The sequence below is a fragment of the Cheilinus undulatus genome, linkage group 9 (assembly GCF_018320785.1).
Source record: "Cheilinus undulatus linkage group 9, ASM1832078v1, whole genome shotgun sequence".
In the NCBI taxonomy this organism is placed as follows: domain Eukaryota; kingdom Metazoa; phylum Chordata; class Actinopteri; order Labriformes; family Labridae; genus Cheilinus; species Cheilinus undulatus.
In genome coordinates this window covers 29,743,753-29,770,983 of record NC_054873.1, presented here as the reverse complement: position 1 = coordinate 29,770,983, position 27,231 = coordinate 29,743,753, and the positions used below count along the sequence as shown (strand labels likewise).

The 27,231-nt window shown below is 38.3% G+C and overlaps 1 protein-coding gene across 2 annotated transcripts in view; it reads right to left on the bottom strand.

Moving 5' to 3' along the window:
* The window catches only part of LOC121515593 (FERM domain-containing protein 5), a 78,698-nt gene that overhangs the window by 14,463 nt on the left and 37,004 nt on the right, over nt 1-27,231 (bottom strand). For both annotated transcript variants that reach the window (XM_041796427.1, XM_041796426.1), the window contains exons 2-5: nt 7,904-8,008; nt 4,997-5,039; nt 3,575-3,653; nt 546-643 (exon numbers count right to left, since the gene is read on the bottom strand). In XM_041796427.1, the coding sequence (XP_041652361.1) occupies nt 546-643; nt 3,575-3,653; nt 4,997-5,003 (184 nt within the window). In that variant the 5' untranslated portion in view covers nt 5,004-5,039; nt 7,904-8,008. The remainder of the gene's footprint in view (nt 1-545; nt 644-3,574; nt 3,654-4,996; nt 5,040-7,903; nt 8,009-27,231) is intronic.

The window sequence follows — 27,231 nt, the reverse complement described above, 5'->3', positions numbered from 1 at the left end:
GCAAGAAGGAGCTGACCAGGCAGCCCATCTTTAATTCATCAGCCCCTCCTCCTGAAGACCTGCCTCTGCTCAAAGGAAGAGCTATCTGTGATGCTAGTTCTGCCAGCGTACCTCATGTGTTGTGTTTGTTTACATCTGAATGTGTGTGAGTGTCCAAGGATGATAAGATGGCAGATAAGCACTTCAAAGACTTCAAATTAGCCACAGCAGTCCCATAGTTATTCAAGAGCGGGCTGCTCTGATTACCATACAAAGTACAGAATGACCGTTCTCTCTGTATGAGTTATAGTTAAGATCAGTAAGAAAAATCACAGCTATGTATTTTTAAAATATTTTTTATATGTGAATAAAAACCCTTCAGGCATATTCTTTGAGTACAGTCTCACTCTATCACCTAATACAGCTTCTTCCTACATTAAAATCAATGTTTTTTTCCTTGCAGTATTTATCTGGTAGGAGGACTAAAGGACACAGTTAGACAGAGGTCATGAATGCAGTGCAAAGCAGAGTGTTGTAAGTCATTTCCATCTGTCACCTCCCATTACCTTGAAGGATGTGGGCAGCAAGCATGGCCGCGTCCGACGTTTTGCACAGGAGCCGACCGTGGTAGAGGTCTCTCTTGATTTGAAGGAAGACAAGATATCTACAAAGAAAAGGGCAAAAATCACAGGCAATGTGACAGACCTACTTATAAGAATACTGATGATATTTATAAATACCCCAAACCACTCATCCAGTTAGATTTCTGTGGAAAGCACAGATGGAATAAAACAAGCAGGAGAAGTGAAACAACAAACCTGATAAACCTCAAAGGCTGAACAGTTCTCGTTCCCTATGGGTGCTTTGAATATTTCTTTTTGATTTCGCTGAAATGAGGGTTTTGTTTGGGGGAAAGGAGGATAGGAAGGCCCTGAGGGAGAAGCTGCTACTGACACTCTGTTTCTCTTAAAGGCTCCAGCCTAGTTTCAGTCTTTTCCAACCAATCAGATATGAAAGCAGGACATTTTCTCAAAGATGACATCAGAGGCAAATATCCTAAAGGAGATGATTGTGACAATTATGATTATCATTACTGTTGTTGTTGTTGTTGTAAGAGGGAAGGGCAATACATTTATTGAGATTCTTCGTTTACAAAGACTCAAAACCCCGAACAGGGGAAAACATTTATCTCATTGTTTTTCACTATCAGGCAAGCAAACCTGCTCCACTCTATCTAGGCCATTTCCACACGTGCTAAAAACACTTCCTGTGTGGAGAGATGCACTAAAAATCTGTGTACTATTTCCATGTTTTCTGGAGCTTGTTAAACACATCTATTGAAAGCATGGCAAGTTTAACAAATCTGAACAAACAGCCATCTAGTAGTGGAGATGTAGCAAATGTCATTGGTATATTTCAAACTTTTATTTTTCCCTTGAACTTGTTTTGGCACAGTGCAGAGCTACATCCTGATTTTTTAAAACAGCTGTTTAGAAATCTGCATTGTCTCAAAAGAATCAGTGCTCAGTGAATAAATCTCTAACCCATTATTATTTGCCTCCACAAGTCTACCCCGTCGACCGATGAGGAGCAAAAAGCCAGCACTTTGCCCGAACTGTCAAGAGGGAACCCTCCTACGCTGGTGTTTTGTTCAGTTAGTCCAGTGACACCTCCAGAGGGCTGAACAGTGATCTCCAGAGTCCCAGAGACATCATTATCTTACCACCTTACACAAGTTGACAATACAAAATAAAAGTTTTAAATATACTGTGGACATTGTACTTTGAAAGAGAGACATTCATCATGATTATCTAGAGAAATTCTGAGATTACTTGGGACTGAAAACATAATGGTTAGACAGCCCTCATTTCTAAAGATGGGTCTGGAACATTCAGAAACATCTTATGTTCAATTGCACTTCCTCTTATTGCCACTTGAGGATGGCTCTAAACATGAGTCAACCTGTGTTGATCAAAATTTAAAATGCCATGCCTTACAGCAGAAAAACATATTTACATGCATGCCCAAAGAAGAGCTTTAGACTTTTGTGGTTAAATTTCCCTGTAAGCAATGTTTGCTTATTTATTTATTTGTTAAGGTTTAATTAAATTTATACAGGTGTTTATTAGTCTATAAATTCTTTCGACATTCTTTTTTTTATGTCAATCACTTTTCCACTCTTCTGTAAATCACTTTGAAATGTTACTGAATTTCTCTGAAAGGTGCTACCTGAATAAGGTTTGATTATTTACTGATGCAGGGAAACTAAAAATAAAAATCTTCCAGTAATGTAAGTAATATTTATTACTTAAATACATAACTGCTTCAGTGACATTACTGACCAGCTGAAAGTGATGCAGAATTAAGGGCAAGCCTGCTTTGACTAACAGGCCTGTGCTGCCAGCTACAACACATCAACTACAGCTGATTTAAGACGACACTGAAAGTCATCTCTTGGTTATCAACTCTCTTATCCAAACATGGTCACTGCTGGCTCCAAAAAAGCCAAGGAGATGCAGCTAAAATGCCACACTCAGTTATGCCAAATGGAAGTCATGCATAATTAGTAGAAATAAAAGTGGTACTTAATGCATGCAGTGCTTTGTTAATACATGGGCTGATCTTTTCTATCGCAAGTCAAAACAAACTCCACAGAGAAGGTCTGTGTACATATAAGTGTCTCTTCATTTTATGGAAAATTTGCCTCTTTATGTTGTCCATACAATTTTCATACAGCACTGATGTATTGATGTGCTGAACAGTATGACAGGTGCTACAGCTTTGCATGTGATTGATTATTTTCCCTCACTCTCCTTCCCTCAGTGGTCTGCCCTCTCTGCTCTCATCATCATGTATCACCCTCTCCCCTCCTCACCCTTCTCTCCCCCACCTCCATTCGCCCTCTTTTCCTCTCCGCTCTCAATCAGCACCCTTTGCTCCCCATCTTTTCTATCCTCTATGTGCTCTCTACATGTGGTGCACATTTCAGCTCATTACACCCCAGAGAGAGAGAGAGAGAGCAAGTGGCCTCCATATCCATACCCACTCCTCACTGATGAATACAAGGTAAACTATGAATGCACACATACAATAGAACAGCTGGCTTATCACTATTACCTTTCTGCCAATATTATCCATCATCCATTCTGTAAGTATTACTGCATAGTATCACAGAGCCCCGTAGTCTTGCATGGTGTCGCTTTTTCATTTTTGGACTAAGCTACAAGGGAAGGCTTTTATATTTTTATATGCTTCAAAACTCTTCCTGCAAACTGCTGCTCTGTGTAATATTTATCATAATGTTTTAGACAGTACTCAGGCATTTTAATTATGAAGGCCCATGAATAATGTTTAGACAGAGACATGTCCGCGCTCTTCTAAAAATGTTGGAGCATAGTCTGCATTAGAGGCTGGTCTAAAAAATACAAAAACAATGAACAACCAGGGGTGCTATTTTCAGGTCAAATGACAAACCATCCAAAACTTTCCTTATTTTTGTATTTAACTGACACAAGCTCAGGCTGTAGCTTTAAAGGAGAAAAAGCAAAGCCTTTATCAAGTCATCTGAAGTGGAAGAAACAAAAGAAGTTCATACCGAGTGATTTCCTCTTTAAGAGCAGCGGGCTCTGGAGGGTAGAACTTGACTCTCAGACACATGGTGAATGGAGGCTGAGCTGCAGGAAACAAACACATAACAATTAAGAAATGCACAAGAACAGTGTTAATTTCGTCAACTAAAACTATGATTAAAATCATTCCACAACAGACTTATTTTCCATGACAAAAACTAGACTAAAACTAACAAAAATAGATCTGTGACGACTAAAACTGACAAAAACTAAGTTTAGTTTTCGTCAAGATGACTACAACTAAACTAAAATGTTATGTTGTTTTCGTCTGACATTCAAAATCTGTGATATTTCTCCACTGTGGGTAAATCTGTGAAAAAACAATGCATCTGTATCTATTCTGCCTTTCAGCTGTAGAAATCAGGGACCCCAGATTTGGCAGAGTGCATAGAACACATTACCATGGTTTGGTACCAGATTTTGGCAAGAAAATAAATGCTTGGGCCAAAAATAAAGACTTAAACGTTTTGAGTTTTCGTCGACTAAAACTAAGACTAAAATTGAAAATAGCTGCCAAAATTAACACTGCACAAGAATCCTTTTTTAAGATCAAACAATCAACATATTTCAGGAGGTGTAGTAGAAATGTCTGAAGAGTTCAGTGGCAGAAGATTTATCCTGATGAATTGAAATTCAATTCCCTAGTATGTATTAAAAATCAGACTTTTGTTCTAAAACTTCCATTTCTGCACTGAATCAACATTTATTGAGAAAGATAGCTGTACAATCATGTAAGATAAAGAAGCTGTTTATAGTCTTGACAGAAAATAAGCTATAAAATATTTCATTTACTGTGATGCCTATGAAGCTTCAATCCAAGTGAGAGTCCTGCATATTAGATTAAAAGTAAAAAGGTATTCAGAGGGAAATGAGCTCAGAATAATCAAAGTGAAAGTGCTGCAGTAAATTGGCCCATGTGCATGTTTTTATGATATAATATATAAAACATTTATAAATTATTTTTACTACTGCATATATCAATCCAAGAGGAGATAATCGTTTCTTATTTTCGATCAATGAATGACAAAAAAAATGTCTATACTTAAGCTTTTATGTTAAGAATATTATATATTATTAAAGTTTTGGACTTTTCCTGTAAAATTAAAGTAAATTAAAGTATAAAGCAGTTTTTTGGTAAAGAAAAAGAACTTAAAGTTACCCTCTTTGATGCTCAAGCAGAATACTAGTTACATTTAATCTGGCAAGTAGTAAATATTTGGTATTTTAATAAAGTATATACCTATTTTTCATCAATAATTAGATGTTAGTATTATTATTACTATATTGTTTGATCAATTTTGTATTAGACAATTAGGATGTAAAAATGATACTGTGTATTAATTTAATCATCAACTCCTGCTGAGGAAACACAAAATTCAAGTACTTACATTTCATTTGCTTTGCAATTGATTTTGTGAATTCCAACCAGTGCTGTAATATAAAGAGAAAACAGACAATTCACGTAAAAATCCTTTAAAGTCATTGTTATCACTTAGCTGACACATTCAGTACCAGCTGTCATACTTGTTACTACTGACAGTTTTCTGGGGAAAATGCTCTTACCACATATTCATCATTCAAGAAATGTGGCAAACTTCAACAAGTATAAAGGATTTGTAGGTGTTTTGTTTTAAAAACCTGAATGCTGAGACCTCTTGAGATACTGTCAGGACAACAGGTTTTGACCAGAACTGTGAACTCCTGCTGGTGGCAACAGATACACAGGCTCTGTGTGTCGACGGCTTCTTTCATATTCCTCGCAAATGGAGCATTTCCTCGTTCCTTCTTTCTCCCAGATTCCCTTCTCACCAGCCCAACCCACCCACAGCAACAACCACCAAAATAGTCCTGAGTGACAGCATAGCATAAATGCAGCATCAGCAGGTCTTGGCTCTTGTCTGCAGGGCTACAACATGATCTGTGAACATGTGAATACTTCATGAATCAAGCAGTGCTACAACAGGGCTCCCTGCAGAAGAGCCTGATGGAACAACCAGCAGTCTGAAGGGCAGCATGAATAAGAGAAACTGAAGAACACAACTTTTCACTCTGGCCAGCACTACTTTTATTCCTACAACTCAATCAAATCTGATCAATAGTTAAGGCTTGTTGACACATCTGTTTTTATATGGACACAAAGCATCATGGTCATGAGAATATGAAGTCTGGGTCTAGGTGTCTTCTAAATATCAAAAGAAAAAGTTCAACATTTTCAGCTTGGCTTTTCTAATCTTTATTTGCCAATGCTTTGCTGAGGAGATTGATGCCTCGCTCATGTCTGTGCATTAAGTCCAGAGCTCAAGCATGGAAGCCCTTAGCTTAGCAAGGATATCTTAGCTTGGTTAAGATTAGCATAAAAACTGGAAGATGGGACCAATGCCAGTCCATCTCTTTTTTCCGAAAGGATCAGATTAAGTCAGCTAACACATTCCAATAGCTTGATACTAAAATGTAAAATATCCAAACCCTTTCCCACCTTTGAACACAGGTAATATTATCATGGATCACTGTAATTTCAAAATGAGAGCAGATTCTGAACAGACTGTCAGATTCCATTTTCTCAGACATACATGGACCACAAACAAAGGACATTTTGGCTTATTCTAAATGTTGGTAGATACCAAGGTTGGTAGATACTCCAGATACCCAAATTCATATATGTGCAAAAAAAAAAAAAAAAAAAATGTGGTTGAATCCAGTAACATCCCAATCAAATTAATCCCTACTCAAAATAAAATGTAGGAGCAACGTTTTGTGTTATAAATACATCAGATGAAGTTTAAATGGTTTAGCTTAACCTCATATAAGGTGTTGTTGCATGGCTAGATTCATCACTGTCAGACACCAGGCACACTCAAAAAGTGTGGCCAAACAGCGGAGTATGAATGGTTTTATGTATTTTGGTCAAGAGAGTAACAGAGGATGGATCCTATAATATTAAACATTTTTATAAAGTGTACCATGTTACAGGCAGGTTCATTTAAAAACCTTGACATCATACAACAGAAAAATTAAAGGCCAGTGGGCTAAGCGTACTATTTTATTTGTACAGAAGAGGCTTAGGACAGCTGAAATGTTTTGTCTTTAATGTTGAACTTTTTTTCCAATTCTAAAAAAAGGTCTGAATTCTGAGTTTAAAGTCAAGTTTGAGGGAAAAACAACAGAAAAATAAGATTAAAGTCAGAGCGAGAGAAAACAAACATGAAAAATTTGAACTTAAAGGAAGTTTATATTCTGAATTTTTAAAGTTGGGTTGTCAGATGTACTTGGCGATAGTAGTGCCATAAGCCTTTGGAAATTTCAGTGTTTCCCCTTTAATGATAAAGCACTTTGAGACGCTAGGATATATAGAGCGGCAGATAGTACATTTTTTTCTGCAATCTTAACAGATGTCTGGATACGCTGAGGCGGAGGAGCATGGTAGCTGAAGCTTGCGTTGCAAAATAGTGCCAAACACAGAGGCTTTCTGTGTGGAAAATGAAACGCTCAAAACACGATTGATATAGCTAAAATTAAGCTAGCATTGATTTTTGTTTTTTTTTACGGTAAACTCTAAATTTCACAGAGAAACTGTACTTGTCTGTGGCGCTATATAGCCTAGCTTCTCAAATCACTTCATAATTAAGGGGAAATGCACACTAAAATCTCTGGAGGTTTATGTCACTACTACAGCCAAGTACCTTACACAACCCATCATCAAAAATTCAGAAAAATATCCCTTTAAAGTCAGAATTTTAGGATTTAAGCCAGAATTGTGAAAAAAAAATCAACATTTTGAGATTAAAGTCTGAATTTTAAGTAAAAGACTAACAATTGTATTTAAAGTAAGAATTTTGAGTTGAAAGTCAGAATCCAGAGATTAAGAGAAAATCAAAATTCAGGCTATTTTTCTCAGTATTCTGGCTTTAATCTCAGAATTTGAATTTAAACAGTGGTCCTAATCTTCTTCTATAGTTATGAATAGAACAAATGCAAATACTTAAAGTGACATACCAATACTATCAAAAACTTTTGGAATACACTGGTACCTTCAATCAAAGACTGCTACTTAAAGAAACAGGGGCTGCTACTGGAAGCTGCCGCTGTTGCTGTGTTTCATTCATATTTTTCCTGCTTACTTGTGATGGATTATGATTATTTTTTGCCTGTCAAGGTCCCCCGTCAAACTCAGATAAGCCCAACGGCCACAGAAGATTTTGAGACAGGGATAAGGATAGACTACAGTCATCATTGGTTATTGTTTTGATACAGACCCCCCCTGGCAGAAACTATGTACTGTGCCCTGAGACACTTACCCGTTGTTTGTCTGGATCAACATATCTGATGCCAAAATAGTCTTTCTCCAGGAGATTGAGGTGATGGCAGATGAGGTCAAACAGATATTGTCCCTTTGCATCCCGCTGTAAAAGAAAAAAGAACAAAAATTAATCAAACTTTTCCAGGACAACATTTCAAGGACATTTGACTAGTTTCCAAAAAGGTTTCAACAAAGAAAATGCTCTGTCCTAAATTCAAACATGAGAATAATTCCTGCTAGCAGAACAGGCTTCAGATTGTTGTCAAATCCTGCCAGAGATATCTCAGATCCTTCCAATATTCATACTCAGCCAGAGCCATCTCAAGTGTCAGGAATAGGCCCCATCCACAGCGAAAAAGAGGAGCTTAAAGGGAGGATGGATTAAATATGTTGAGATCCCACTGGGGTTTTGCTAATACCCTTCATTCTGAGCCTCATGATGAAGCATCCCTTCGAGAAACACTTGTGTATCCTGCAGCACAGAGACAAGCCTGGATGTTCTCCACTTAGTCCAACTCATATCTGATACCCTCCTCTCTTCTCACAGCAGTGTATCTGCACAACACTGATGCACTTTCTAGCTCAAAGCAGAACATTTGAATCAAACTGGAACTGATTTTCTCGTAGAGAGCCAAGAGTCGCACATAATACTGTTAGAAACACCCTAAAGCATAGGAAACACCTCTCAAAAGATGACAGGACAGAAGCATATTTAGTGCTGCTTTTAAACATAATTTGCTCCTTTTCCCCTCTGGAAGAGTTTTGTAAACCAGAAATCAGGGAGGGGGATGCGGACACAATTTGTATAAGATCATAGAAAAAACATCCATGCAGTAAACCAGGTGGAGTAGGGGACACTGGAACAATACTAACATGCAAACTAGAATTTGATCCAGTAATTCCCCCATACATGAAGCAATGACCATGTTTTTAGAGGTTAAGACAGTCAAAATGTCATTTTGATTAATTGGTTAAATTTTACCTGCCATTTTAGCATTAAAACACTGTTAGAGAGTCAAACATGAAGCAGAGCATATTTCCTCTAAATCTGAAGTCAAAGGTTGGTGGGATGAATCAGCGCTAGGAAGAAAGCAAACATCAAACCCAGGTCCACTTCAGAGCTGTGACCATCTCCCTCCATGCCAGACAAACTTTATGCCCTTGTGTTACATCACAGACTCGTCTCAATGGCGGATTTCTTTGAGGAGTGCTTTCAATGGGTCAGTCAGTGCGCACACAAACACCCATGATGAGTCATACTGTTGATGGGCAATCGGAGGAAACTGTCACAGTGAATGAAAAGGACTTTCTGGGCAGTATTAGTCATCCTGAAACTTTGTAAAAGCAACATGTAGTTACCTATTATTTGATTCTGTAAGTCTGGCCTGATCTATTATCTCTGATAAATAAAGGGTAAAATAGCAGTATGGAAGGATATAAGCACCTTAGGGCCTGTGTCCATAGACAGTTTGTATTTTCCTTTCTTAAGAAAATATCACCATGAAAACATGAAAGCAGCATAAAGGAATTGTGTCATGGCATTTTAAGCAGCTGTAGACCTGAAAACACTTGACAAGAAGTGTCGGATCAGATCAGCTTCTCCTCCACTACTGTTGTTCACAAAGCTGGCATCGTGAGTCCCGCCCCTTCTTGATTTCGATTGTACAGCCTTAGGTTGTAATAGTTCAGTTTTGTTTTTCAAATTTCATTTCCAGTTTTTGTTTTCAAATGTAGTTTTGTTTTTATTAGCTTTCACTTATGCGATGTTAGTTTTTTATTTTGCAGAAATGTTTAATTTTAGCTTTTTTTTTTTTTTATTAGTTTCAGTGTTGTTTTTCTTAGTTAATATAGGATACTTATTAGGGCCAGAAAATTAAGCATCATAAAATATTAATAATATATTCAAATAGGCTACTATTAACTTTCTATTTTATTCACTCAAATTTGATATTTGAATACAACTCATGACCTAAAACTACCATTAGATGAAGTATTGATCAATCAAATCAGGTTAGCATTGGGTGGCCCAGCATTAGTGGCCCAGGTTAAAGTAGATATGTTTAGCAAAGATACGATGTAGAATGTGAAATTGCATGCTATTCACTCATGAACACAAATTGTATGCCACACCGGCATGAGTCTGTATATCACTGTCCCTGTGTCCCTCTTTTCTTATTAAAAAACAATACTGTGTAAGACAAACTGATTTTAAACTTCTGCAATGAGCAAGCTCATCTAAAATGTAGATCAGTCAGTCAGCGTGTTAGTGTCTAAGACTACAACTAAGGATACTTTTTCTGTACTTTTACTTTGAGTTCATTTTTTGAGCACACAATATGTTCTTGTTAGGTTTTGCCTCATTTTACTTTGGTTTCAGTTAAAGATTATTTTTTACATTTTTACCATCCTAGCTGCTAATGCTAATACTGCATTATCCTGTTTTCAGTTTCTATCATGTCTGTTTTCTATCAGTCATAGCTGTTACTGCTAATTGTTCACATATTGCTACCACCATCAATAAACTTATAGCAATTTCCTACAAATGGGAGACAAGTTTATGGCTACGACTGCCATGAATTCATCTTTCATTTGTTGTTTTGTTGTGTCTCTTGTCCCTCTCCTCTTCCTGCTTTTCTTCCACCTCCTCCTAGCCATTTTCAACCCAAGTGCAGCTTCAGCAGAGGGCTGTCAACAAGAGTCTGGTCTGCTCCACACTCCTGTTTATTAGAGGGAAGGTAGAGTGTATGTGCTGGAGAGAAGAATTAGGGCTGATGTTTAAAAGAAATATCTAACCAATGGCCCATACCATTGTTGATATTTTTTAAAAATAACTAAGAAACAACAAATAAACATCTGCAACTGATATCTATCATGCCTACTAATTGCGGATGCCCCTTGTTTGTCAAAATATTAATATCGATATTAAACGATGCATCCGTGCATCCATGGTATGATAAAAAACTACTGAGTTTTTCGCCCTAACATATTCCATATTTTCCTTCCAGTCCCTGATAAAAGACTGCAAGAAGGTGGGATGATTATGTTTTCATTCTGTTTTTCTATACTGGGAATAATATTATAATACACTTTGACTTCTATGGCATCCCTTTAACATCACATCCTGGGACCACTCCCCTTCTGTCAAACAGAAAAATCTCCGGCTGTGAAGGACATGTGTGAAAGGCTCATATCAATCGTTATCAGTATGAGCCTTTAAAATCCTGAAAAGGTCAGGCACCAATTCAATGGAAAAATACTGTAGAAAAAGATTTATAAATGTGTCAGTCTTAGGTTGAGATATAAATTTAAAATTAGCACTGATGTTCTCTTTGTTTGATCACTTGTTTGATTTGTGGAAAGCGTGACAGGCTGTGATGGGCACTAAAGTCTTAGCTCTAATAATTTACCATGAAGAGGTCAGATAAGGTCAAGGTTAGACCACATGCTCCTCCCTCTTCTGCTCTGTTCATTGAACCTGTGACAGGAAGTAAAGGTGTCATTGACAGAGCCATACCCCCCCGCCATTACTTAGACCTCAGATAACAGGCACTTCGTTAGGACAGAGACCTGTCAATGTTGAGCTTGTCCTTTAAACACCGTTGCTCTGTGAACAAATGCTGATAGGAGCTTGGAACCGGAGGAAACTGGCCTTTTATAACCGCGCTGATGGGCTGTACGGGTCTCACCATTGTCACTTTGAGATTATTCCCTCCCTGTTACATCACTAACCAATGTGACATCCCTGCTCACTTATTGGGTCTTGACAAAATGAAGAAAATGAGGAAGGAAGGATTTGTTTTTTCGCTCAGGCACAGAAACCCATGTGCTTGGATTTTTCTCAGATGAAGGAAAAATAAAAAATAAAAGAGAACAAATCATATATACCGTGATTAACTGCTGTTTTCATGAGGATGCATTAGGCACCTTAAGCTCTGCAGGAACAGTGGGGGATGTGCAATGTAGGGAATAAAAGAAACTAACTTTACCATCTGGATTAATCTGGCAAAAAAAACACATTTTATACTCTGATAACCTTAAATGTTTGAAATCAACATAAAGATAGTAAAGATGCAGCAAAAAAGGAACACTACATTGGAGAGAATTATATTTTTAAGGTGTAAGGCATCCAGTCATTTTATCTTTGTCTGAAAACTCTTCAAGAGGGTGCCAAATGGAGAGACAAAGCTGACCCCAAATTTAAAAAAAAAAACTGAAGGAGAGGACACACTGAGTCAGGAAAGACATCTGCTCCTTTGTGGCATGGAAAGAGCAAGTCTGTTAGTATTCAACAGCACTCCCACCCACCATCCAATCCCACCCCTCTCCCCACAGTGTATTATCAGCTGCATTATCCCCCCACCGGTCTAATTACAAGATTTATGCAAAGAATGGATTCCCTGAAATTTCTAATGAACAATAATGAGCAATTTCCTGTCCTTTATTTTGCATCTCAATAAGTCTCCACAGGACCTGAAGCTACACAGCAAAAATGCGATTGGTTTGAAATATCATATTTGAAAGATTACATACAAAATAACAATAGACAAACTGAGAACAGGCATCAAAGTGTAAAACCTCACATTTAGAAGATCATAAAATAATTGATATTTAATGTCCACAACTGGTGTCACAATTGCTGCATAAACTAGTGACACTCTGGTAAACATTCTTCTATGCCGCTTGCTTCTTGACTTTTTCAGTGTCCTCAGAAACATTATGGAAATTTCAGTATTTTTGATGTTGGGTCATGTGAGGTACTGTGCAATAGTAGTGGCACTAGCCTCAAGTGATTTAGTGTCAATTGCCATTTACTTGCAGGTCATTCCAGCAGGGAAGCTAGGCTACACAGAGGAGATGGGTTGATTTTCTCAGGGTAATTTAGCAAGTTTTAGGTAAAAGAGAGCAAAAAAAGAATATTGTTTCAAAGGTATGCTCTATCAAAACAGAAGCCTCTGTGTTTGGCCATTTTTGCTACGCAAGCTTTGGCTATGTGCTCTTCTGCCTCAGCACTGATTCTGCCAATCAGTGATCCAGACTGCAGGCATGTAAACTGCTTTCCACTGGATGTAAAGGTCCTGAAGATCCACTCCTGACAGCAACAGCTCTCAATGATTTTGGGCATGGGCTCACAGTTTCCATGCATACACCACCAGATAACTTACTCACCAGTTTACACTGTTTCTCTTCCTGCTGAGTCTCCATCTGTAGATATTGTTCTTCTATAGACTTTATACAATTAACTTCTCATATCTACAGTGAACAGAACATCAACATCACTCAAGTCTAAATGTCTCAATTTTAGTTTTGTAACCCCTGCCAAGGAGGTTATGTGGTCGGAAGGGTTTGTTAGTTAGTTTGTTAGTTTGTTAGCAACATAACTCAAAAAGTTATGGACGAATTTTGATGAAATTTTCAGGAAATGTCAGAAATGGCATAAGGAAGAACTAATTAGATTTTGGGAGTGATCCAGATCACCGTCTGGATCCAGGACTTTTTCAAAGGATTCTTTACTCATGGGAGATAGGGCTAGTGCTTTTTTTTTAGTTTTTAACATAGTTCGCTATTGTTTTTAAGCCGCAGGTAAAAACAGCTGATCAGATATGTTAAGGCAGAAGTAACTGAAGCTCATATTGCAAAAAAGTGCTAAACACAGAGACTTTCTGCGTGAAAAATAAAACACTTCAAAACGTTCTGACAGACCATAGTTCTGAACCAACATTGTCTTTTTTGGCCCATTTTTAGCTAAAACTCGTTAAATTATAGAAAGTGTACCTGTCTGCTTCTCTGTTTGCCAAGCAACTGATATGACCCAACTTTGAAATATCCCTGTAATTCTCTTAGTAAAGAGTTTGCTGGGCCACATCGCACAGAGATAAATATTAGAAAAGAAAATTTAAGTGGCCATTCAGCTTTTTGATTGAAACATAAACAAATGGCATTGGCTCATTAATTGTACTTTGCGACTCAACAACCACTCTCTGAGTTAAATGTAAATATTTGAGTCTTATGTTATGGTTGTGCAAGGGTTTTGGTGGGCCCCAGAAGATTTTCTGGCCTCAAATTAGTTTGGGAAAGGCTATGCCTGCATAAGCATGTGTCATTTGTGATCATTTTGCATTTCATTTTTTACCGTAATAGTCTGTGATCTCTTATGTCAATATTATAACTCAAAATGTTTAACTGAGACACAAACAACAACACAGATCAACACAGTGACTCCTCTTCAGATTCCCCAGTGTACAATGGACACTCAGATTAATCTTTAAATGGTCTCCATGTCGACCCCAGGGCACAGACCATTAATAAAAGATTGAACCACTTTATAGCGAGAGAAGCAGGAACATGATACCATTGACTTCATGTTTACATGTTTGTGTGTGAGCAGCGTTTCTCTTTGTTTTTCTTGTGTGTGTTTCTATACGGCTGTACATAGACGAGCCTGAGGTGATTTCTTTGGTTTTATACGCAGATTGCTTTCTGTAGTCTCAGAATGTGTCCACTAGTTAATAAGTCAGAGCGAATGGGAGTCCTGCAACGTGGAGTTCAGGTCTTGACCCTGCCTCTACAGCTGGGACCGAGAGCATGTTCAGGCCGGCCTACAACCCCTTACAGTCAATGCATGTTCCTCCTTCCATTAACCATCAAATTTATTGTGCTTTTATGAACAAATAGCTATGCCTCACAGCTGGTTCTTGGATTAAATCACACACCATAACAATAAAATGAGGAATACTGTGGAGCCAACAGTACAAAACAATCAGATATCTGAATGACACAGTGAATGCAAACGTATAAAGTGTAATGAAACAAAACGCCTGTCTTCCTATGGTGTGGAACAAATTGATCAGTATGTGGTTGGACATCTGTAGCTCAAAGGCCGTTCTTAAAAAGGGTTATTAAGGTAAATGTAAGACTTAGCAGTCAAAGGAGAAACATAACAGTTAATGGATAGTGACATAAAATCTCAAGAGTCATTATAATGCTTCATCTCTAATGATAAAAATCATCAATCATGAAACAGGGTGCTAAAGCAACTGGACATCAGCACAGACGTCACCATGTCAGAGTAATGCCCCGGAGGAATAAAGCAAAAAGTGCAAAGTAAAGTACTGTGCATTCTTAAGACACAACAATATCGACCATAAAGTCGCCAGGGAGTTTACCAAGAATACAAAAGGAAAAATGTTTTAATTTTGACTGATAAAAGCAATAAGGGTGTTTAATTGTTCCCACACATATTATGTGATGCACTTGGAATGACTGTACAAGACACTGCTGTGAACCAGGGAAAAAGTCTGCAGCACAATCTCACCAGGCGAAAAGTGGGCCATCAAAACACGATGGGAATGTGGAAGGATTTGCCCCAGAAACGTAAGGAATCAGGAGAATAAGTACGGCAGAAAAGAGCTGCGGATAGAGTGATACAGATAATTGCTTTTTAAGCTCCTCAGCTGTAGAGAAAGTTTGAATGGCTGGAGAGTGAGTTGGCATTTATGATTAGAAACAGGGGTTTCATGACAGAGGAATGTAATGTTTTATCAGCTAAATACAGAGCCAAGATCCTCAAAAAAATGATTCTTACTCCATCATGCTGGTGTCAGGGAATTTAATAAATGTTCCAATCTATGGTCAATGTTAGAGTAGAGTTTCAAAACAGACATACAGAACCATTCAGAGGTCCATAAGAGTTCAAAAGTTTAGTTCTGCCTGCTTTATTGCATCTATATAACTAACCTCATTTGATATATTACAGTAAGAAGCCTCAGTGAGTTTGTCTGCTAATGCTTTGGAATATAAGTTACAGGAGACAACTGGGAAACAGCCAATTAAAAGAGATAATTAACTTAGTGATTATCTCAGATATGGAAGAACAAGCTGTTTAGAGGGAAGAGTAACATTTAAATGCAAACAGAGCGTCAAGTAAACACAACTAATCCTGATGGCAGAATGAATTTGTCTTTAATAACTTGGCATGGCCTTTTGAAGTCAGGGTCAAAGTGGTGAATGGACTGACATACTATGATATCCACCTAGCAATGCAGCATGCACAGCTATTTTCTCCAGTCATTTCTCCAAAATAAAGGAGAAATGTAACATTATTCAGAGTCATTCATAAGAATTAACTCAACTTCGCCATACATCTAACCATTTTATTGCAAAATGGATAGACAGTTTTACTTGGCAGAAGAGGCTCTGCTGAAAAGGTGCTCCCTGATTTAGTCAAGCAGCATGCTTTGACTTCCCAGGCAGCACATCGCTAGAAACCCCCATCTAGATAGACACATTTATGACAATCCATGTTAAATATAATAAAATTAGTTCAAAAGCAATTAATCCATCGTAACATGAGTATGAATATGATTGTGCAACAGCTTTATGCTAAGAAGGAGGTGGCTGAGGTGGAGGAGGTTAAGCTTTGCCAGCAGCAGCGTAGTGCATTAGTATTCATGCAAGCAGGGATTGGTGAGAAGTACGTCTTATCTAAACGGACTGCTGTGCTGAGAGGAAGAGCTGCGATTGGCTGTGGGAGCTGGGAGGCAAAAGTTATGATCAGCTGGCCCTCAGTTGATCATGGCTTTGTGTAGACGCACTTTAGTGCAAACTGAAAAAGTTTGATCTCTGATAGCTCATACTACATACAGAGGTGGTCTGGGATACCTTCACTCGAGCTGGACTGGTTGTGTTGACAAGGGAAGTGGCATACGTTAAAGACCACTCTATCATTTGATCTAATGTATTCCTAAAGTAAACTCCCAAACGACTCCCAATCACCTCTTCCTTTTGTTTGACTTAGCCTTTTTGTCTATGAGAACAAAAACAAAAAAAGTAAACCACTTTTCAAATGGGAGCTAGATCCAATTATTCACAAAAAAGCCTGTTCTTAGAAGTGGCTTGTCTGTGAAAAAAAAACATCCAGCTCCCTTAAAACTTTTTGTCTAGAACTGAGGTCTCATGTCAGTCTAATCATTAGCCTGCAAGATATCTGTGCTAAATACCACACTTATTCTTAAAGGCATATTTATGACTAAATGAGGTTAAAAAAATGTTAAAGAAGGCACAACTAGCCTTGTAGCCTGTGGCTTATTTACCCTGATTCCTTTGTAATGCTAGAGGTTTCACATCTTGAAGGGATACCAGGCCACGGTATGAGACCCCAGAACTGATGGGCAGTTGTTTGCAAAACAGGCGGGCTAGTGAGTATCAGATTGTCACTGAGGACGTATCATTAAATCAAAGTGTGGACCTATGTGCGAAAGTGTAGTCACTTGGTATCTTAAATGCCCAAAATGGGTCTTTAATCCCTGATAATGCATTGTCTGAAATAGTTGGGGGTTGGGCATCCTGTGGGGAATCCTTTCCCCCAGGCACACACATGGGTTTAAACTCTGATGCTCAAGCTAAAAAGCTGTGATGTCCTACATTTAGTCATTTCTGTCAAATGAGAAAAAACTACAAACTAAGAATGTTAACAGAACAGGATTGGACTGTTATCCATATGTCATGAAGAATGGACAAATGGTTTTCCCTCTCAGTGTGAAATAGATGTGATATTTTATGGGTGTTTCCATGTAAGCTGACTGATCTATAGAGATGTTTGTGATGTGTGCAAGACTGATACTGTCCCTCCTACAGGCATGAGGGAAATTAATGTGAGTCTCAATTTCAATATTTGAGACATAACTCTTTTAGCCAACCAGTGATGGATTCAACAACCAGGCTTTTCTGTCATATCTCTCTGCTACACTCACAGCTGAGCATGCTGGGTACAACTATTCCAAAATATACCCGAGTATATGTACCAATATGTAGAGTCAGTGGTGACAAAGAAACCTCAGAGCTGAATAGTTTTTAATGTTTTTTCTCCTATCCACACTTCTGGCCACTTTGTGATTTTGGAGTTGTGCCCTGCTTGTACAACGGTGAGATTTTCTTACTAAAAAGTGTGACAAATACCCCACGAGCAGAATGAGCAGCTCAATTGGTGTCATGGTTTGGGATTAGCATATAAACAATGCTTCATTTTTTGGCAGCTGCACAGCTCTGATGAAGCACTTGAGCCTCCCTCAGCGCAGTGAAACACTGTGGGGCAGTAAAACTCGGCGACACTAACTCAGACTTTATAAACTCCTCAGGCCTGACATTTAGTCCCATGCACTTTAACCCTCTACATGTAATGAGAAGTGGACAATCATGCAGCATGTGATATTATCAGAACTAAATCAAGGTTTAGCTCACAGGAATGACACTTTGCCACACAATGTGAGTACACTGACAAATGTCTGTTGTGAATCATTAACCTTAATTTTCTAGCAAGATCCCACATCACTATTCTCCTTCGTTCCCCACACTGATCCAACCTTTACAATCCAGATCAAAATTCTTACACACATCATGTATGAATCATTACCTTAATCATTCACCCTGACCAAGCAACCCACTCCCTCAGGTCAAAACACACCTCTTGATCTGTTCCACACACACCCTAAAACCTGCGGCTGTTCTTCCAGGTCATAACTTCCAAACTCTGATATCAAGATAAATTTTTTCAAGAATTGGCTAAAGAAAGACACACCTGTTTGGACAGGTTTGGGTGGTCATTCTACATAATCTTCTATTAAACATTTTCTTCATTGAACACACTGAATCTGCATTATTGTGTTGTTTTTATTTACTGATGATTTTAAAGCATATTGTGACTCAGCCTATGAAAAGCTTTACATGTACAGTCACATACATACATTTTAGGCATGTAGGGTGTTAAGGATTCATCACGGGGCCTGATGTGCCACAACCAAGGACTCAAGGGAGGGAGGGGCAGACAAGATCAGGGGCTTGTGGAAGACCTTCTACCAGTCCGCACGATACCGTAGGCCGTGCTTACTCGCCACATCCACCCCTCACTAGGGATGAGTAATGAAATCTGGTACCAACATGGTACCAGTACCAACACATCCAATGCCTACCGGACTGAATTAAAACACAGATATCAATACTTAATTTCGATACCCTGCCACCAAAAAAAGGCAAGACAAATGATATGGACATTGTTTGATTTATGCGTTAAGTTACATCGGTTTCCTTTCCTTATCTCATGATAGACTGATATCCTATAAAGATATTTCTGTAAACCATTTACGATTCACAGACAGCTTTTATTCTCCCGCTGACTTTCAACCCACACTTTTTCTCATAGTAGTACTGGTGTATGCACCATTTTGGCATCTGACATGTCTATAGTCACCATATTTCGCGTTAGTCCTCAGTAGCTGTGCACGCGCAGCTCAATAGTGGCTACGTCACGTGTTTTGTTGCCCTGATTGGCCCGTAGAGATGTGACAGACAGAACGTTCACCCAATCATACTCCGAGTTTTTCTCAAAGCCTCTGCCTTTTCTCAAATGTTTCTTATTGAAGCTTTCCCAGATGGATGTGTGAAACAATCCATCTGGCGTGTCAGGTTACAATAAGACTGCAACAGAAACAGAGTCACATTTAGAGGTTCCTTCCTAAAGCTGATTTACAGTGTCTCTCCTGCTTTTAACCCAGTGTGTGAGCTCTGGGCTCAGATTTTTTTTAACAGTGAGTTGACTTAGCTCCCTCCTCATCGTCTGTGCCAAAGCCAACCCCCCATCAGGAAAAGGCAGCTGGAGCTTACAAGCAGTCTCCATCACTGCCTCTGTGTCTCCAGCACGCCGTCTTTAAAATATGCATGGGCACACATCAGGCCTAATTGTTCCACTACAACGGCACCCTCTGCTTGGCTCAACTATTTGTAATGCTGAACTGATAATGTGAAACCCCACTCAGTTAGGGTGCACCCTTCACATTTTCATCACAACACTAACCCCCTACCCCTCCTCAACTACACTGATGAACTCTAATTGCTTCCTTTGCATTCATGGACTCGACTTTCAAAATACACATTTCATTGCTTTTATCTGACTTCACTGTTTAATAGCAAAGCTGTCCTCTTTGCCCTGACTAAAGGAACCTGTGAACAAACAAAACATCCTCTTAAAAGTTTTGTGCCTCTTTTGATAAGGCACTGCTGTCAGATCTTTAGGAAAAAGCAAAACTGGACAAGATGGAGGGTAAAAAGAAAAAAAGGCTCTCTGGGAACAAAAGAATTTACTCAAACGGATACCTTTGTACTGTCAAACTGTGATTTCTTCTTATGATTCTCAGATTTTTTTCTATGAACATTGAGTTGGGATATTTCCCAGTTATAGCCTGTGCTATCTTTGTGAATGTGAAGACACAGGAGAAAACATTAATGGCCTTTTGCCATCTCACCTGTATAATTCAACAGAATTACAGATGCACAGCATAAAAAAACTCCTTAAATATCAGACTAGGAGAGAGAGTAATTACCCTTCTTAGATAAGCACTTGACTGAAAAAAACAACAGAACAACACCTTTGTGTCATTTTCAGATGCAAGTAAATGACGCTTTTGCACCTAAGAGTCAATTGTGGTCAAAGAAAGAAGAAGCCTTTGAGCTCTGTCTACACAGTTTATTGTTTCTGAGCTTCACCCCTTCTCTGTCACATTTAGTTATTTCAGTGCTAGGCTACCTTGTCTAAAACAGTTACGTTGTCTAAGAGCCTCGAACAAACACTGATCAGAGAGGTGATGACAGGCACATCACCGAGACTTAAGGAAAAAAAAAAAAAAAGATAGAAAGGAGTTGAGATGGCCTCTTCTATGTCATAAGATATTCAGGTACAGATTAATGATTAAATATATTCACTTGTTTAATTATTTTGGTGCAATTGTTTGATTTTAGGACAAATTTCCCTCAGCACTCTTAAATCAATCTTATAGTGTGGTTCAGAAAATGGTTCAGATGGGAGCTTTGCGAGATAGATTTTCCAATGAGAAACACGGTAACGGGGGAATCTATCTGCTTTGCAAGGTTAATATATCTGTTGTTTTGCTATAATGTGAGATTCCCTAACTTAAGTTTTAGATTCTGAAAGTTTAACTTAAGGCGGTAAACAATTCTCTCATGAGATCATCATTTACATCAGACTGCACATTTTTGAAATGGCTGTGTCGAAATAACAGATCAAATTTCACAGCAGTACGATACATATGAAGTAGCTGAATTCATTGTCATAGGGATGCACAAAATTGGATTTTTGGCTGATATCTGACATAATGATATTTTTATATTTATCTAAGCCCATATGATACTGATTTTAAAAGTCTTTCGACCTAAAATTTCTGTCCACTAAACACACTTAAAAGTTCAAGCATGACCAAAGAAACAAACCTCAGACTTCAGAACAAAAAGAACACAATTTGAAATTAAAGGAATGATGAAAAAGACAAAGACTTTGGATGGCGTAGGTCTGTTGGTCTTGCCCAAAACTCCACAAACGTATTTATACAGCCAATTTAAAAGCTGATAGACTGATATTTACCACCTGTATGTTGGTAGTAAATATATCTGATATTGGGTCAATAATATTGTGCATTCCTACTAGTTAATAAAGCTATGTTTTCCTTTTACATAATTGGACTCTCATCCCAAATTGCTGCCTTAGTATTCACAAGAATCAATTAATTTGGTTTTTGATGCTCAAAATTTCCCAACAGAAGCATCCCAAGATGCCCTACCTGTGCCCCACTTTTTTAAAATGATGTTTATGCAAAGACAAGACGGAATATAAAACAAACTCACAACAGAAAACTAAAAAAACTCAGTTATCCCACAATCAACAACAATAACGCATAAACAAAATAAAATTGTCCCTCACTTTATTTTGGTGAACTAAGGGGGCACGCTTTCAGACCCCCGTAGCTGGTTATTTTTTCCCATAGGCTGACATTGGTCTGTGGAAAGTCCTGCATCTCATTTTGTACACCCTCATTCAAATGATATTATATCATATTTAATGTTGTCTCATATCATATATTTTAATAGTTAATGCCCTGATATCATACTGTGTTGTCTCCTGTCATATCCCCTCATATCATATTGTATTGTGTTGTCTTATTTCCCCTAATATTATATTAAATCATCTTAAAAACTGTCATCTCATGCTATATCCCCTTACATCAGATTTGATGGTCATATATTGCATATATTATACTGATTACCATATTACATAGATTAACAGGCATTACAGATATGCATTTAACAGCAGCACTTTACAATGATTTTAGCACTTTACCTCCTGCCTCATTAGCACCTGTGTCTGAACTTTGACAGTCATTTAATGTGTTTTGAACACAGCCACCTTATGTGTTTATATTTGTGTCTTCTAAACTATTATACATGTTGTTGTACTACCTTTGTGAGATTTGATGTACATTTGTATACATGAGTACCATCAACCTGCCTGAAGGACTACATGGAAATTAGCCTCTGGCTATAATCGGGCATATTAACATGTTTACGCTCATTTATGTGCACTGTCCAGATTTTAAATAAATAAAAAAGGGTTCCCTGATAGCAGCTTGAACTATTGTACTGTCCCTTACGTATCCACTAATATTAGGTTGTATCATCTCATATGGTATCTGTTCATATTGTCTATTAGCCTTAGATCACACATCTTATTATAGCATTTTAGATTACATATTTAGATTATTTTTCTTTGGAAGTGGTATGCTCAAACCAATTTAAAAAGCTTGATGGTAATTCGCAAACAAAGCTTATACTGTTGTCCTTGTTATTTCTGGTATATCTGCAGATTACAGATAAAAAATATGGCATCTGTGGTCAGGGCATAGCTTCCCTTTACCTAATTATAAGCCTTTGAACGACCCTTTTTAATTATCACCAAGATACACCATGCATTTACTATATCTGCTATATCAGTTTTTGCCTTTTGTGAACATGTTGTCCAGCCTTCCTCCTTTACACACAGAAAAATATCATAATTAGCAAAAGGAAAGATAAAACCTCCCACATTGAAACTAGTAATGTGATAAACTGCACTTTGGTCATTAAGGTACAGCCGTCATATTGCTGCTTTAACGTCAAAGGCAAAAACATTAAAGTGAGCAAAAAGAGGCAAAGGCAGCAGAATCCTTTTGAGTGAAATCAAGCTTTTCTGTAGTGAGTGGGCGAGAAGGAGCTTGGTTTTTCTGGCTCTGCTGATTACTTTGCAGTGTGGACTCAGGGAGGAAGTTATTGTCAGTCAACCAAAAATAACTGTTGAGAGATGACAGATGAAAGCAAATAATTTGGTAGTAAGACAAAATGTATGTTACTGTTGGGATGTTTTCTATATTCTGGTTACTTCCTTTCTGATCGATATTGCAAAAGCGTATATACCCAGGGTAGGTGATGTGATAAATCGCTCTGTTAGGGTAGATGTTGGTCTGTATCCTGATAGATATCTGTTGATACAACTGAGAAAGGGTTGCTTAATTACAAGGAGCATCTATATCGATAATTTAGTAAAGCAATTACAAACATATCAAAGTGCATCATAAAAATGGTATAGCATCAAATACAACCAGAGTGATGTTTCTTTGGTACAAAAATAGCCTAAATCCATAGCTTCAAATTATTCATGCCTTTGGACAAAGATCTGTACACTACAAATTTATGAGTTATTTTATAAACAAAGACAATTGAAAACACTGTGAGCACAATATGAGTTATTATGTAGTTTTGTGGTTTAAGGGCTCATCAGAAAAAATAAAGAGTTAAAAAAAGGTTTTGTTTGCAATGAAGCAGTGCTTCTTTGTAAACTGCACTCAGTTGCCTCCTCACTGTAGTCAAGCCTGGAGTTCACTCAGTGTGTCTTTAGTACTGATGATGACCTCCCACATGTTTGTAGCTGTGTCTGATTCCAACATGCCAGGGGCGCTTAGTGTACTGTAAATCAGAGTCTGTTTAGTCCTCTGAAGTAAACCTCTCCTGCTACAATATGTAACCACAGCCAACACAGATAGCTGGGGACTTGCTGGGTTTACTATAATAAGAATCTGTACCGGCTGTGACAGCATGAGTGACTGGCAGACATGCTTGTTGATTGACTGGTGGCTCTATTTCTCAGAATTGGCACTCTTAAACTGTTTTATACATCTCATGCTGAGCAGAGGAAGCCTTTGTGGTGCCAATTCACCCTCTCCATTGTCTCCAGAGCCTCAGGAAATATCACTTTCCAGTGGTGAATCCAGCCATAAAAATGCAGAAAAGCTGTTTGGCCCCGGAGACTAGCTGCCTGTGCACACAGGCGTGAAACGCCCACCACTGCCCCAGCGTGTCAATGCTCTAATGGAGGCCCAAGGGAGATGCAATCTTCTCAATAAATGATTCAGAGAAACAAGCATTTCATAAAATGCATTCCCACCTAGTCATGACAAGGGTAAATCTGGCAAAGGGAGGGTCATCGAACTTCCTGCTCCTGCCCTGAATGGTTGAAGAGATGATTGACTCGGTTCAGTCAAGAGGAACGTTCAGTTCAGAGATTCAAAGCTGAAAATGTGGTTTTGTTTGAGGGTGTTAAAGAGCAGAATGTTTCAGTCTATCTATATCTGCATCACATTAGAGCTACATTAACAAAAACAGATATCAAGATGGTTACATAAGCATGTGTTTTAGTTAATCGGTGATTCTGAGTTGATAGAAGATTGGTAATAACTCTAATAGTCAATGTATCTATATTTGTAAAGCCAAAACTGTTCTGGTGTCTCTAATGTGACCATATGACTTCTTCTTCTCTACCATACTGAAATGAAGCTCGGCAAAAGATCAAGCAGGTAGACTGTTTCTACTTATTTATTAGTCGCCACTCATTCATATCCCTTCTTCCATTCTTTCTCTCTTCCCACTCTGGTGATCAGCTGATCATGGGTGCTCACTCTCTAAGTACTAAGCTAATCAGATTCTGCCACAAATTTGTTTGACCAATCATCACGCATCTGTCATACTTTAAATCTGTCGTCCTCTCTCCCACAGTCAGCCTGTCATTTCAGTGCAGATGCTGCAACCCTCCTCAACCCCAGCTACCTTTATTCAATTCATCAGCATCCAGTCAAGATCCTCACAGGTCTTCTGCTCATCTCATCTTGCATACCTCGGCCTCCTCCTCCATCCAAGCCACCTCATTTGTTTGCCAGACCAGCTTCTCAGACGTTTACTCCTCATCTGATCCTGCATCAACAACACCAGCAGTGTCTAGAGCTTCTACACAGATCAAGCCGAAGGTTCAAATTTTAATCCTAGTGCTGTTTGGTAGACTTCCCCTCCCTTCTTCGCTTTTATTTCTCTCTCTCTCTCCTTTTGATGTAGCACTATCAGTTTTATCGGTATAGGGTGAAATAACCTTCACAAGTCAGAAGTTCTCATTAAAACCAAATGCCAAGACTGCCTACATAGGGGGTAAATTAGAAAGATATTTTATTGGTCACACACAATTAGATCACTTACTGAGAAACAAAAGACCATTACAATGCCAACGAGCTCTCCTGTGCCTATAAAACCGAGCCGTCTTTGAAAACTCCCCAAGGACTCCACAGAGAGGCCTTGCACTGTAGGCAACAAAGCCATTCAACCTCATCCACCGTCATGGCTATTAACCACTTCTGAGTCAACATTTTTTTAGATTCAGAAAAAAAAAAATCAAATTTTTGGATACATTAATGAACAAAACTCAGGTCTTGGACTTGGACTGAACATTTTAAAAAAGTAGACCAAGTTTATAGCTGCAAAGGATTAAAATATTAAAGTTCAGTAAATTTATTGACCTGTTTGAAGCCATTTAGTTTGTTTGTTTAAACTGTTCTGTCTGCTATAAAAGGTGGCACAGGGTTTGAATGAGCGCTTTACTCGCTCTCCATAAAGACACAATAGAGGGTAAAATCTTTTCTTTAGAAGTATGGTTCTTCTCTGCTTACTTAGTGCGACAGTCATGTCGAGCATAACTATAAAGAGTAGGTCTGCCATCAGTGAAATACTGTTATGTTCTCAGCAACCAAACAGGAAGGCAGGAAGAATAAAAAGAGGGCTGTTGAGTTGTTTGCTGGGGATTTGGGGTGGCAGCTTATTTGAGAGGTTTAGTGTGGTGTCACTTAAGAAGTTTAAAGAAGGACTTTTCTGAATTCCTAATACTTGACAGTGTAAGAACCAAATTTCAAGTGCTGAAATATTAGAAAGTAGTGTTTTAATGAGGGCAGAAGAGACCAATCCATTGAACAAGAGTGTGAATAAACTCAGTTCTGTCAAAGTTCCAGCTGTGGGCCCATAAAGGATATGCAGGCACATGTCAAACCTCTTATCCAATTAAAATCAATAGGAAGTTTTCAGCTCACAGCAACTAAGAGTAAGACAGATTTTTAAACACACCACAACACCAAGACTCACAGATATGAAATCAGTGCTGTATTCAACACTGCCAACTAAAGTTGCACTTCTAGACAGACTTAAAATCTGGATCCAAATCCCAAAGCATACTGATAAAGTAGTATAAAACATTTCACAACATGTTTTTCTTTTTTTTGTTTTTGCATCAGCTCAGCAGGGAGGGCCTTCTTTGAGTCTGTTTCATTATACTCAGTTGGTCTCCAAATATTACCTTCAAAGGGAAATCCTGCCATAGTCTCTGACTTCACTCTAAATTTTAACATCCACATTGAAGAGACTCCAAAACACTGTGATCAGGTGTCTTTAAAAAGTCAATCAGAAAGAATGAAAAAGACTGGAAAGCCAAGCTATTCAAAAACATTTTATCCTAAAACATATGATTCCTTATTTTTGGTGCATCTGATATCAAAGGACTTAAGTTTTGCTGACCAATGGGACATATACTTTGACTATACTTTGACACTGTGTATGTAGCAGATGCATATTGTATTGCAAAGTTGAGAACAAACCCTGTGACAGGGAGGCTTTAGCATCTAACCTCGTCAGAGGTCAACCAAGGGGACAATGACAGAGAGCGTAACTTAATTAGTTTGCAGGCTTAATTAGACGCTGGTATTTTGAGAGCAATCAGATTGTACAGTTAATATAAATTAAGCCTCTTAGGATGAATCTCAAAATGTGAAGCAAAAATAGACATTACAAAGGCTGCTGTGAGAACTCTTGGATGACTTTCAGGCTCAGTCCAATACAGCTTAGCTTGTTCTTCTCAGTGGAGACATGATAATGATTGTTTTATGGCCCCAGAGGGACTGAGGGTTAGAAACCCCCCATGAAATCATACAGGATACTGCACCAGCACCACTATGAGCTAAGACTAAGCAGCCATTGAGTGTTTATCTAGGCTAGCTCGTCAGTGTGAAAATGTCACATTTCTGAGCAGATATAGAAATAAAACGTACACGCTGAGGTACAGAGAGCTTCAGATGTAAATAAACTTTA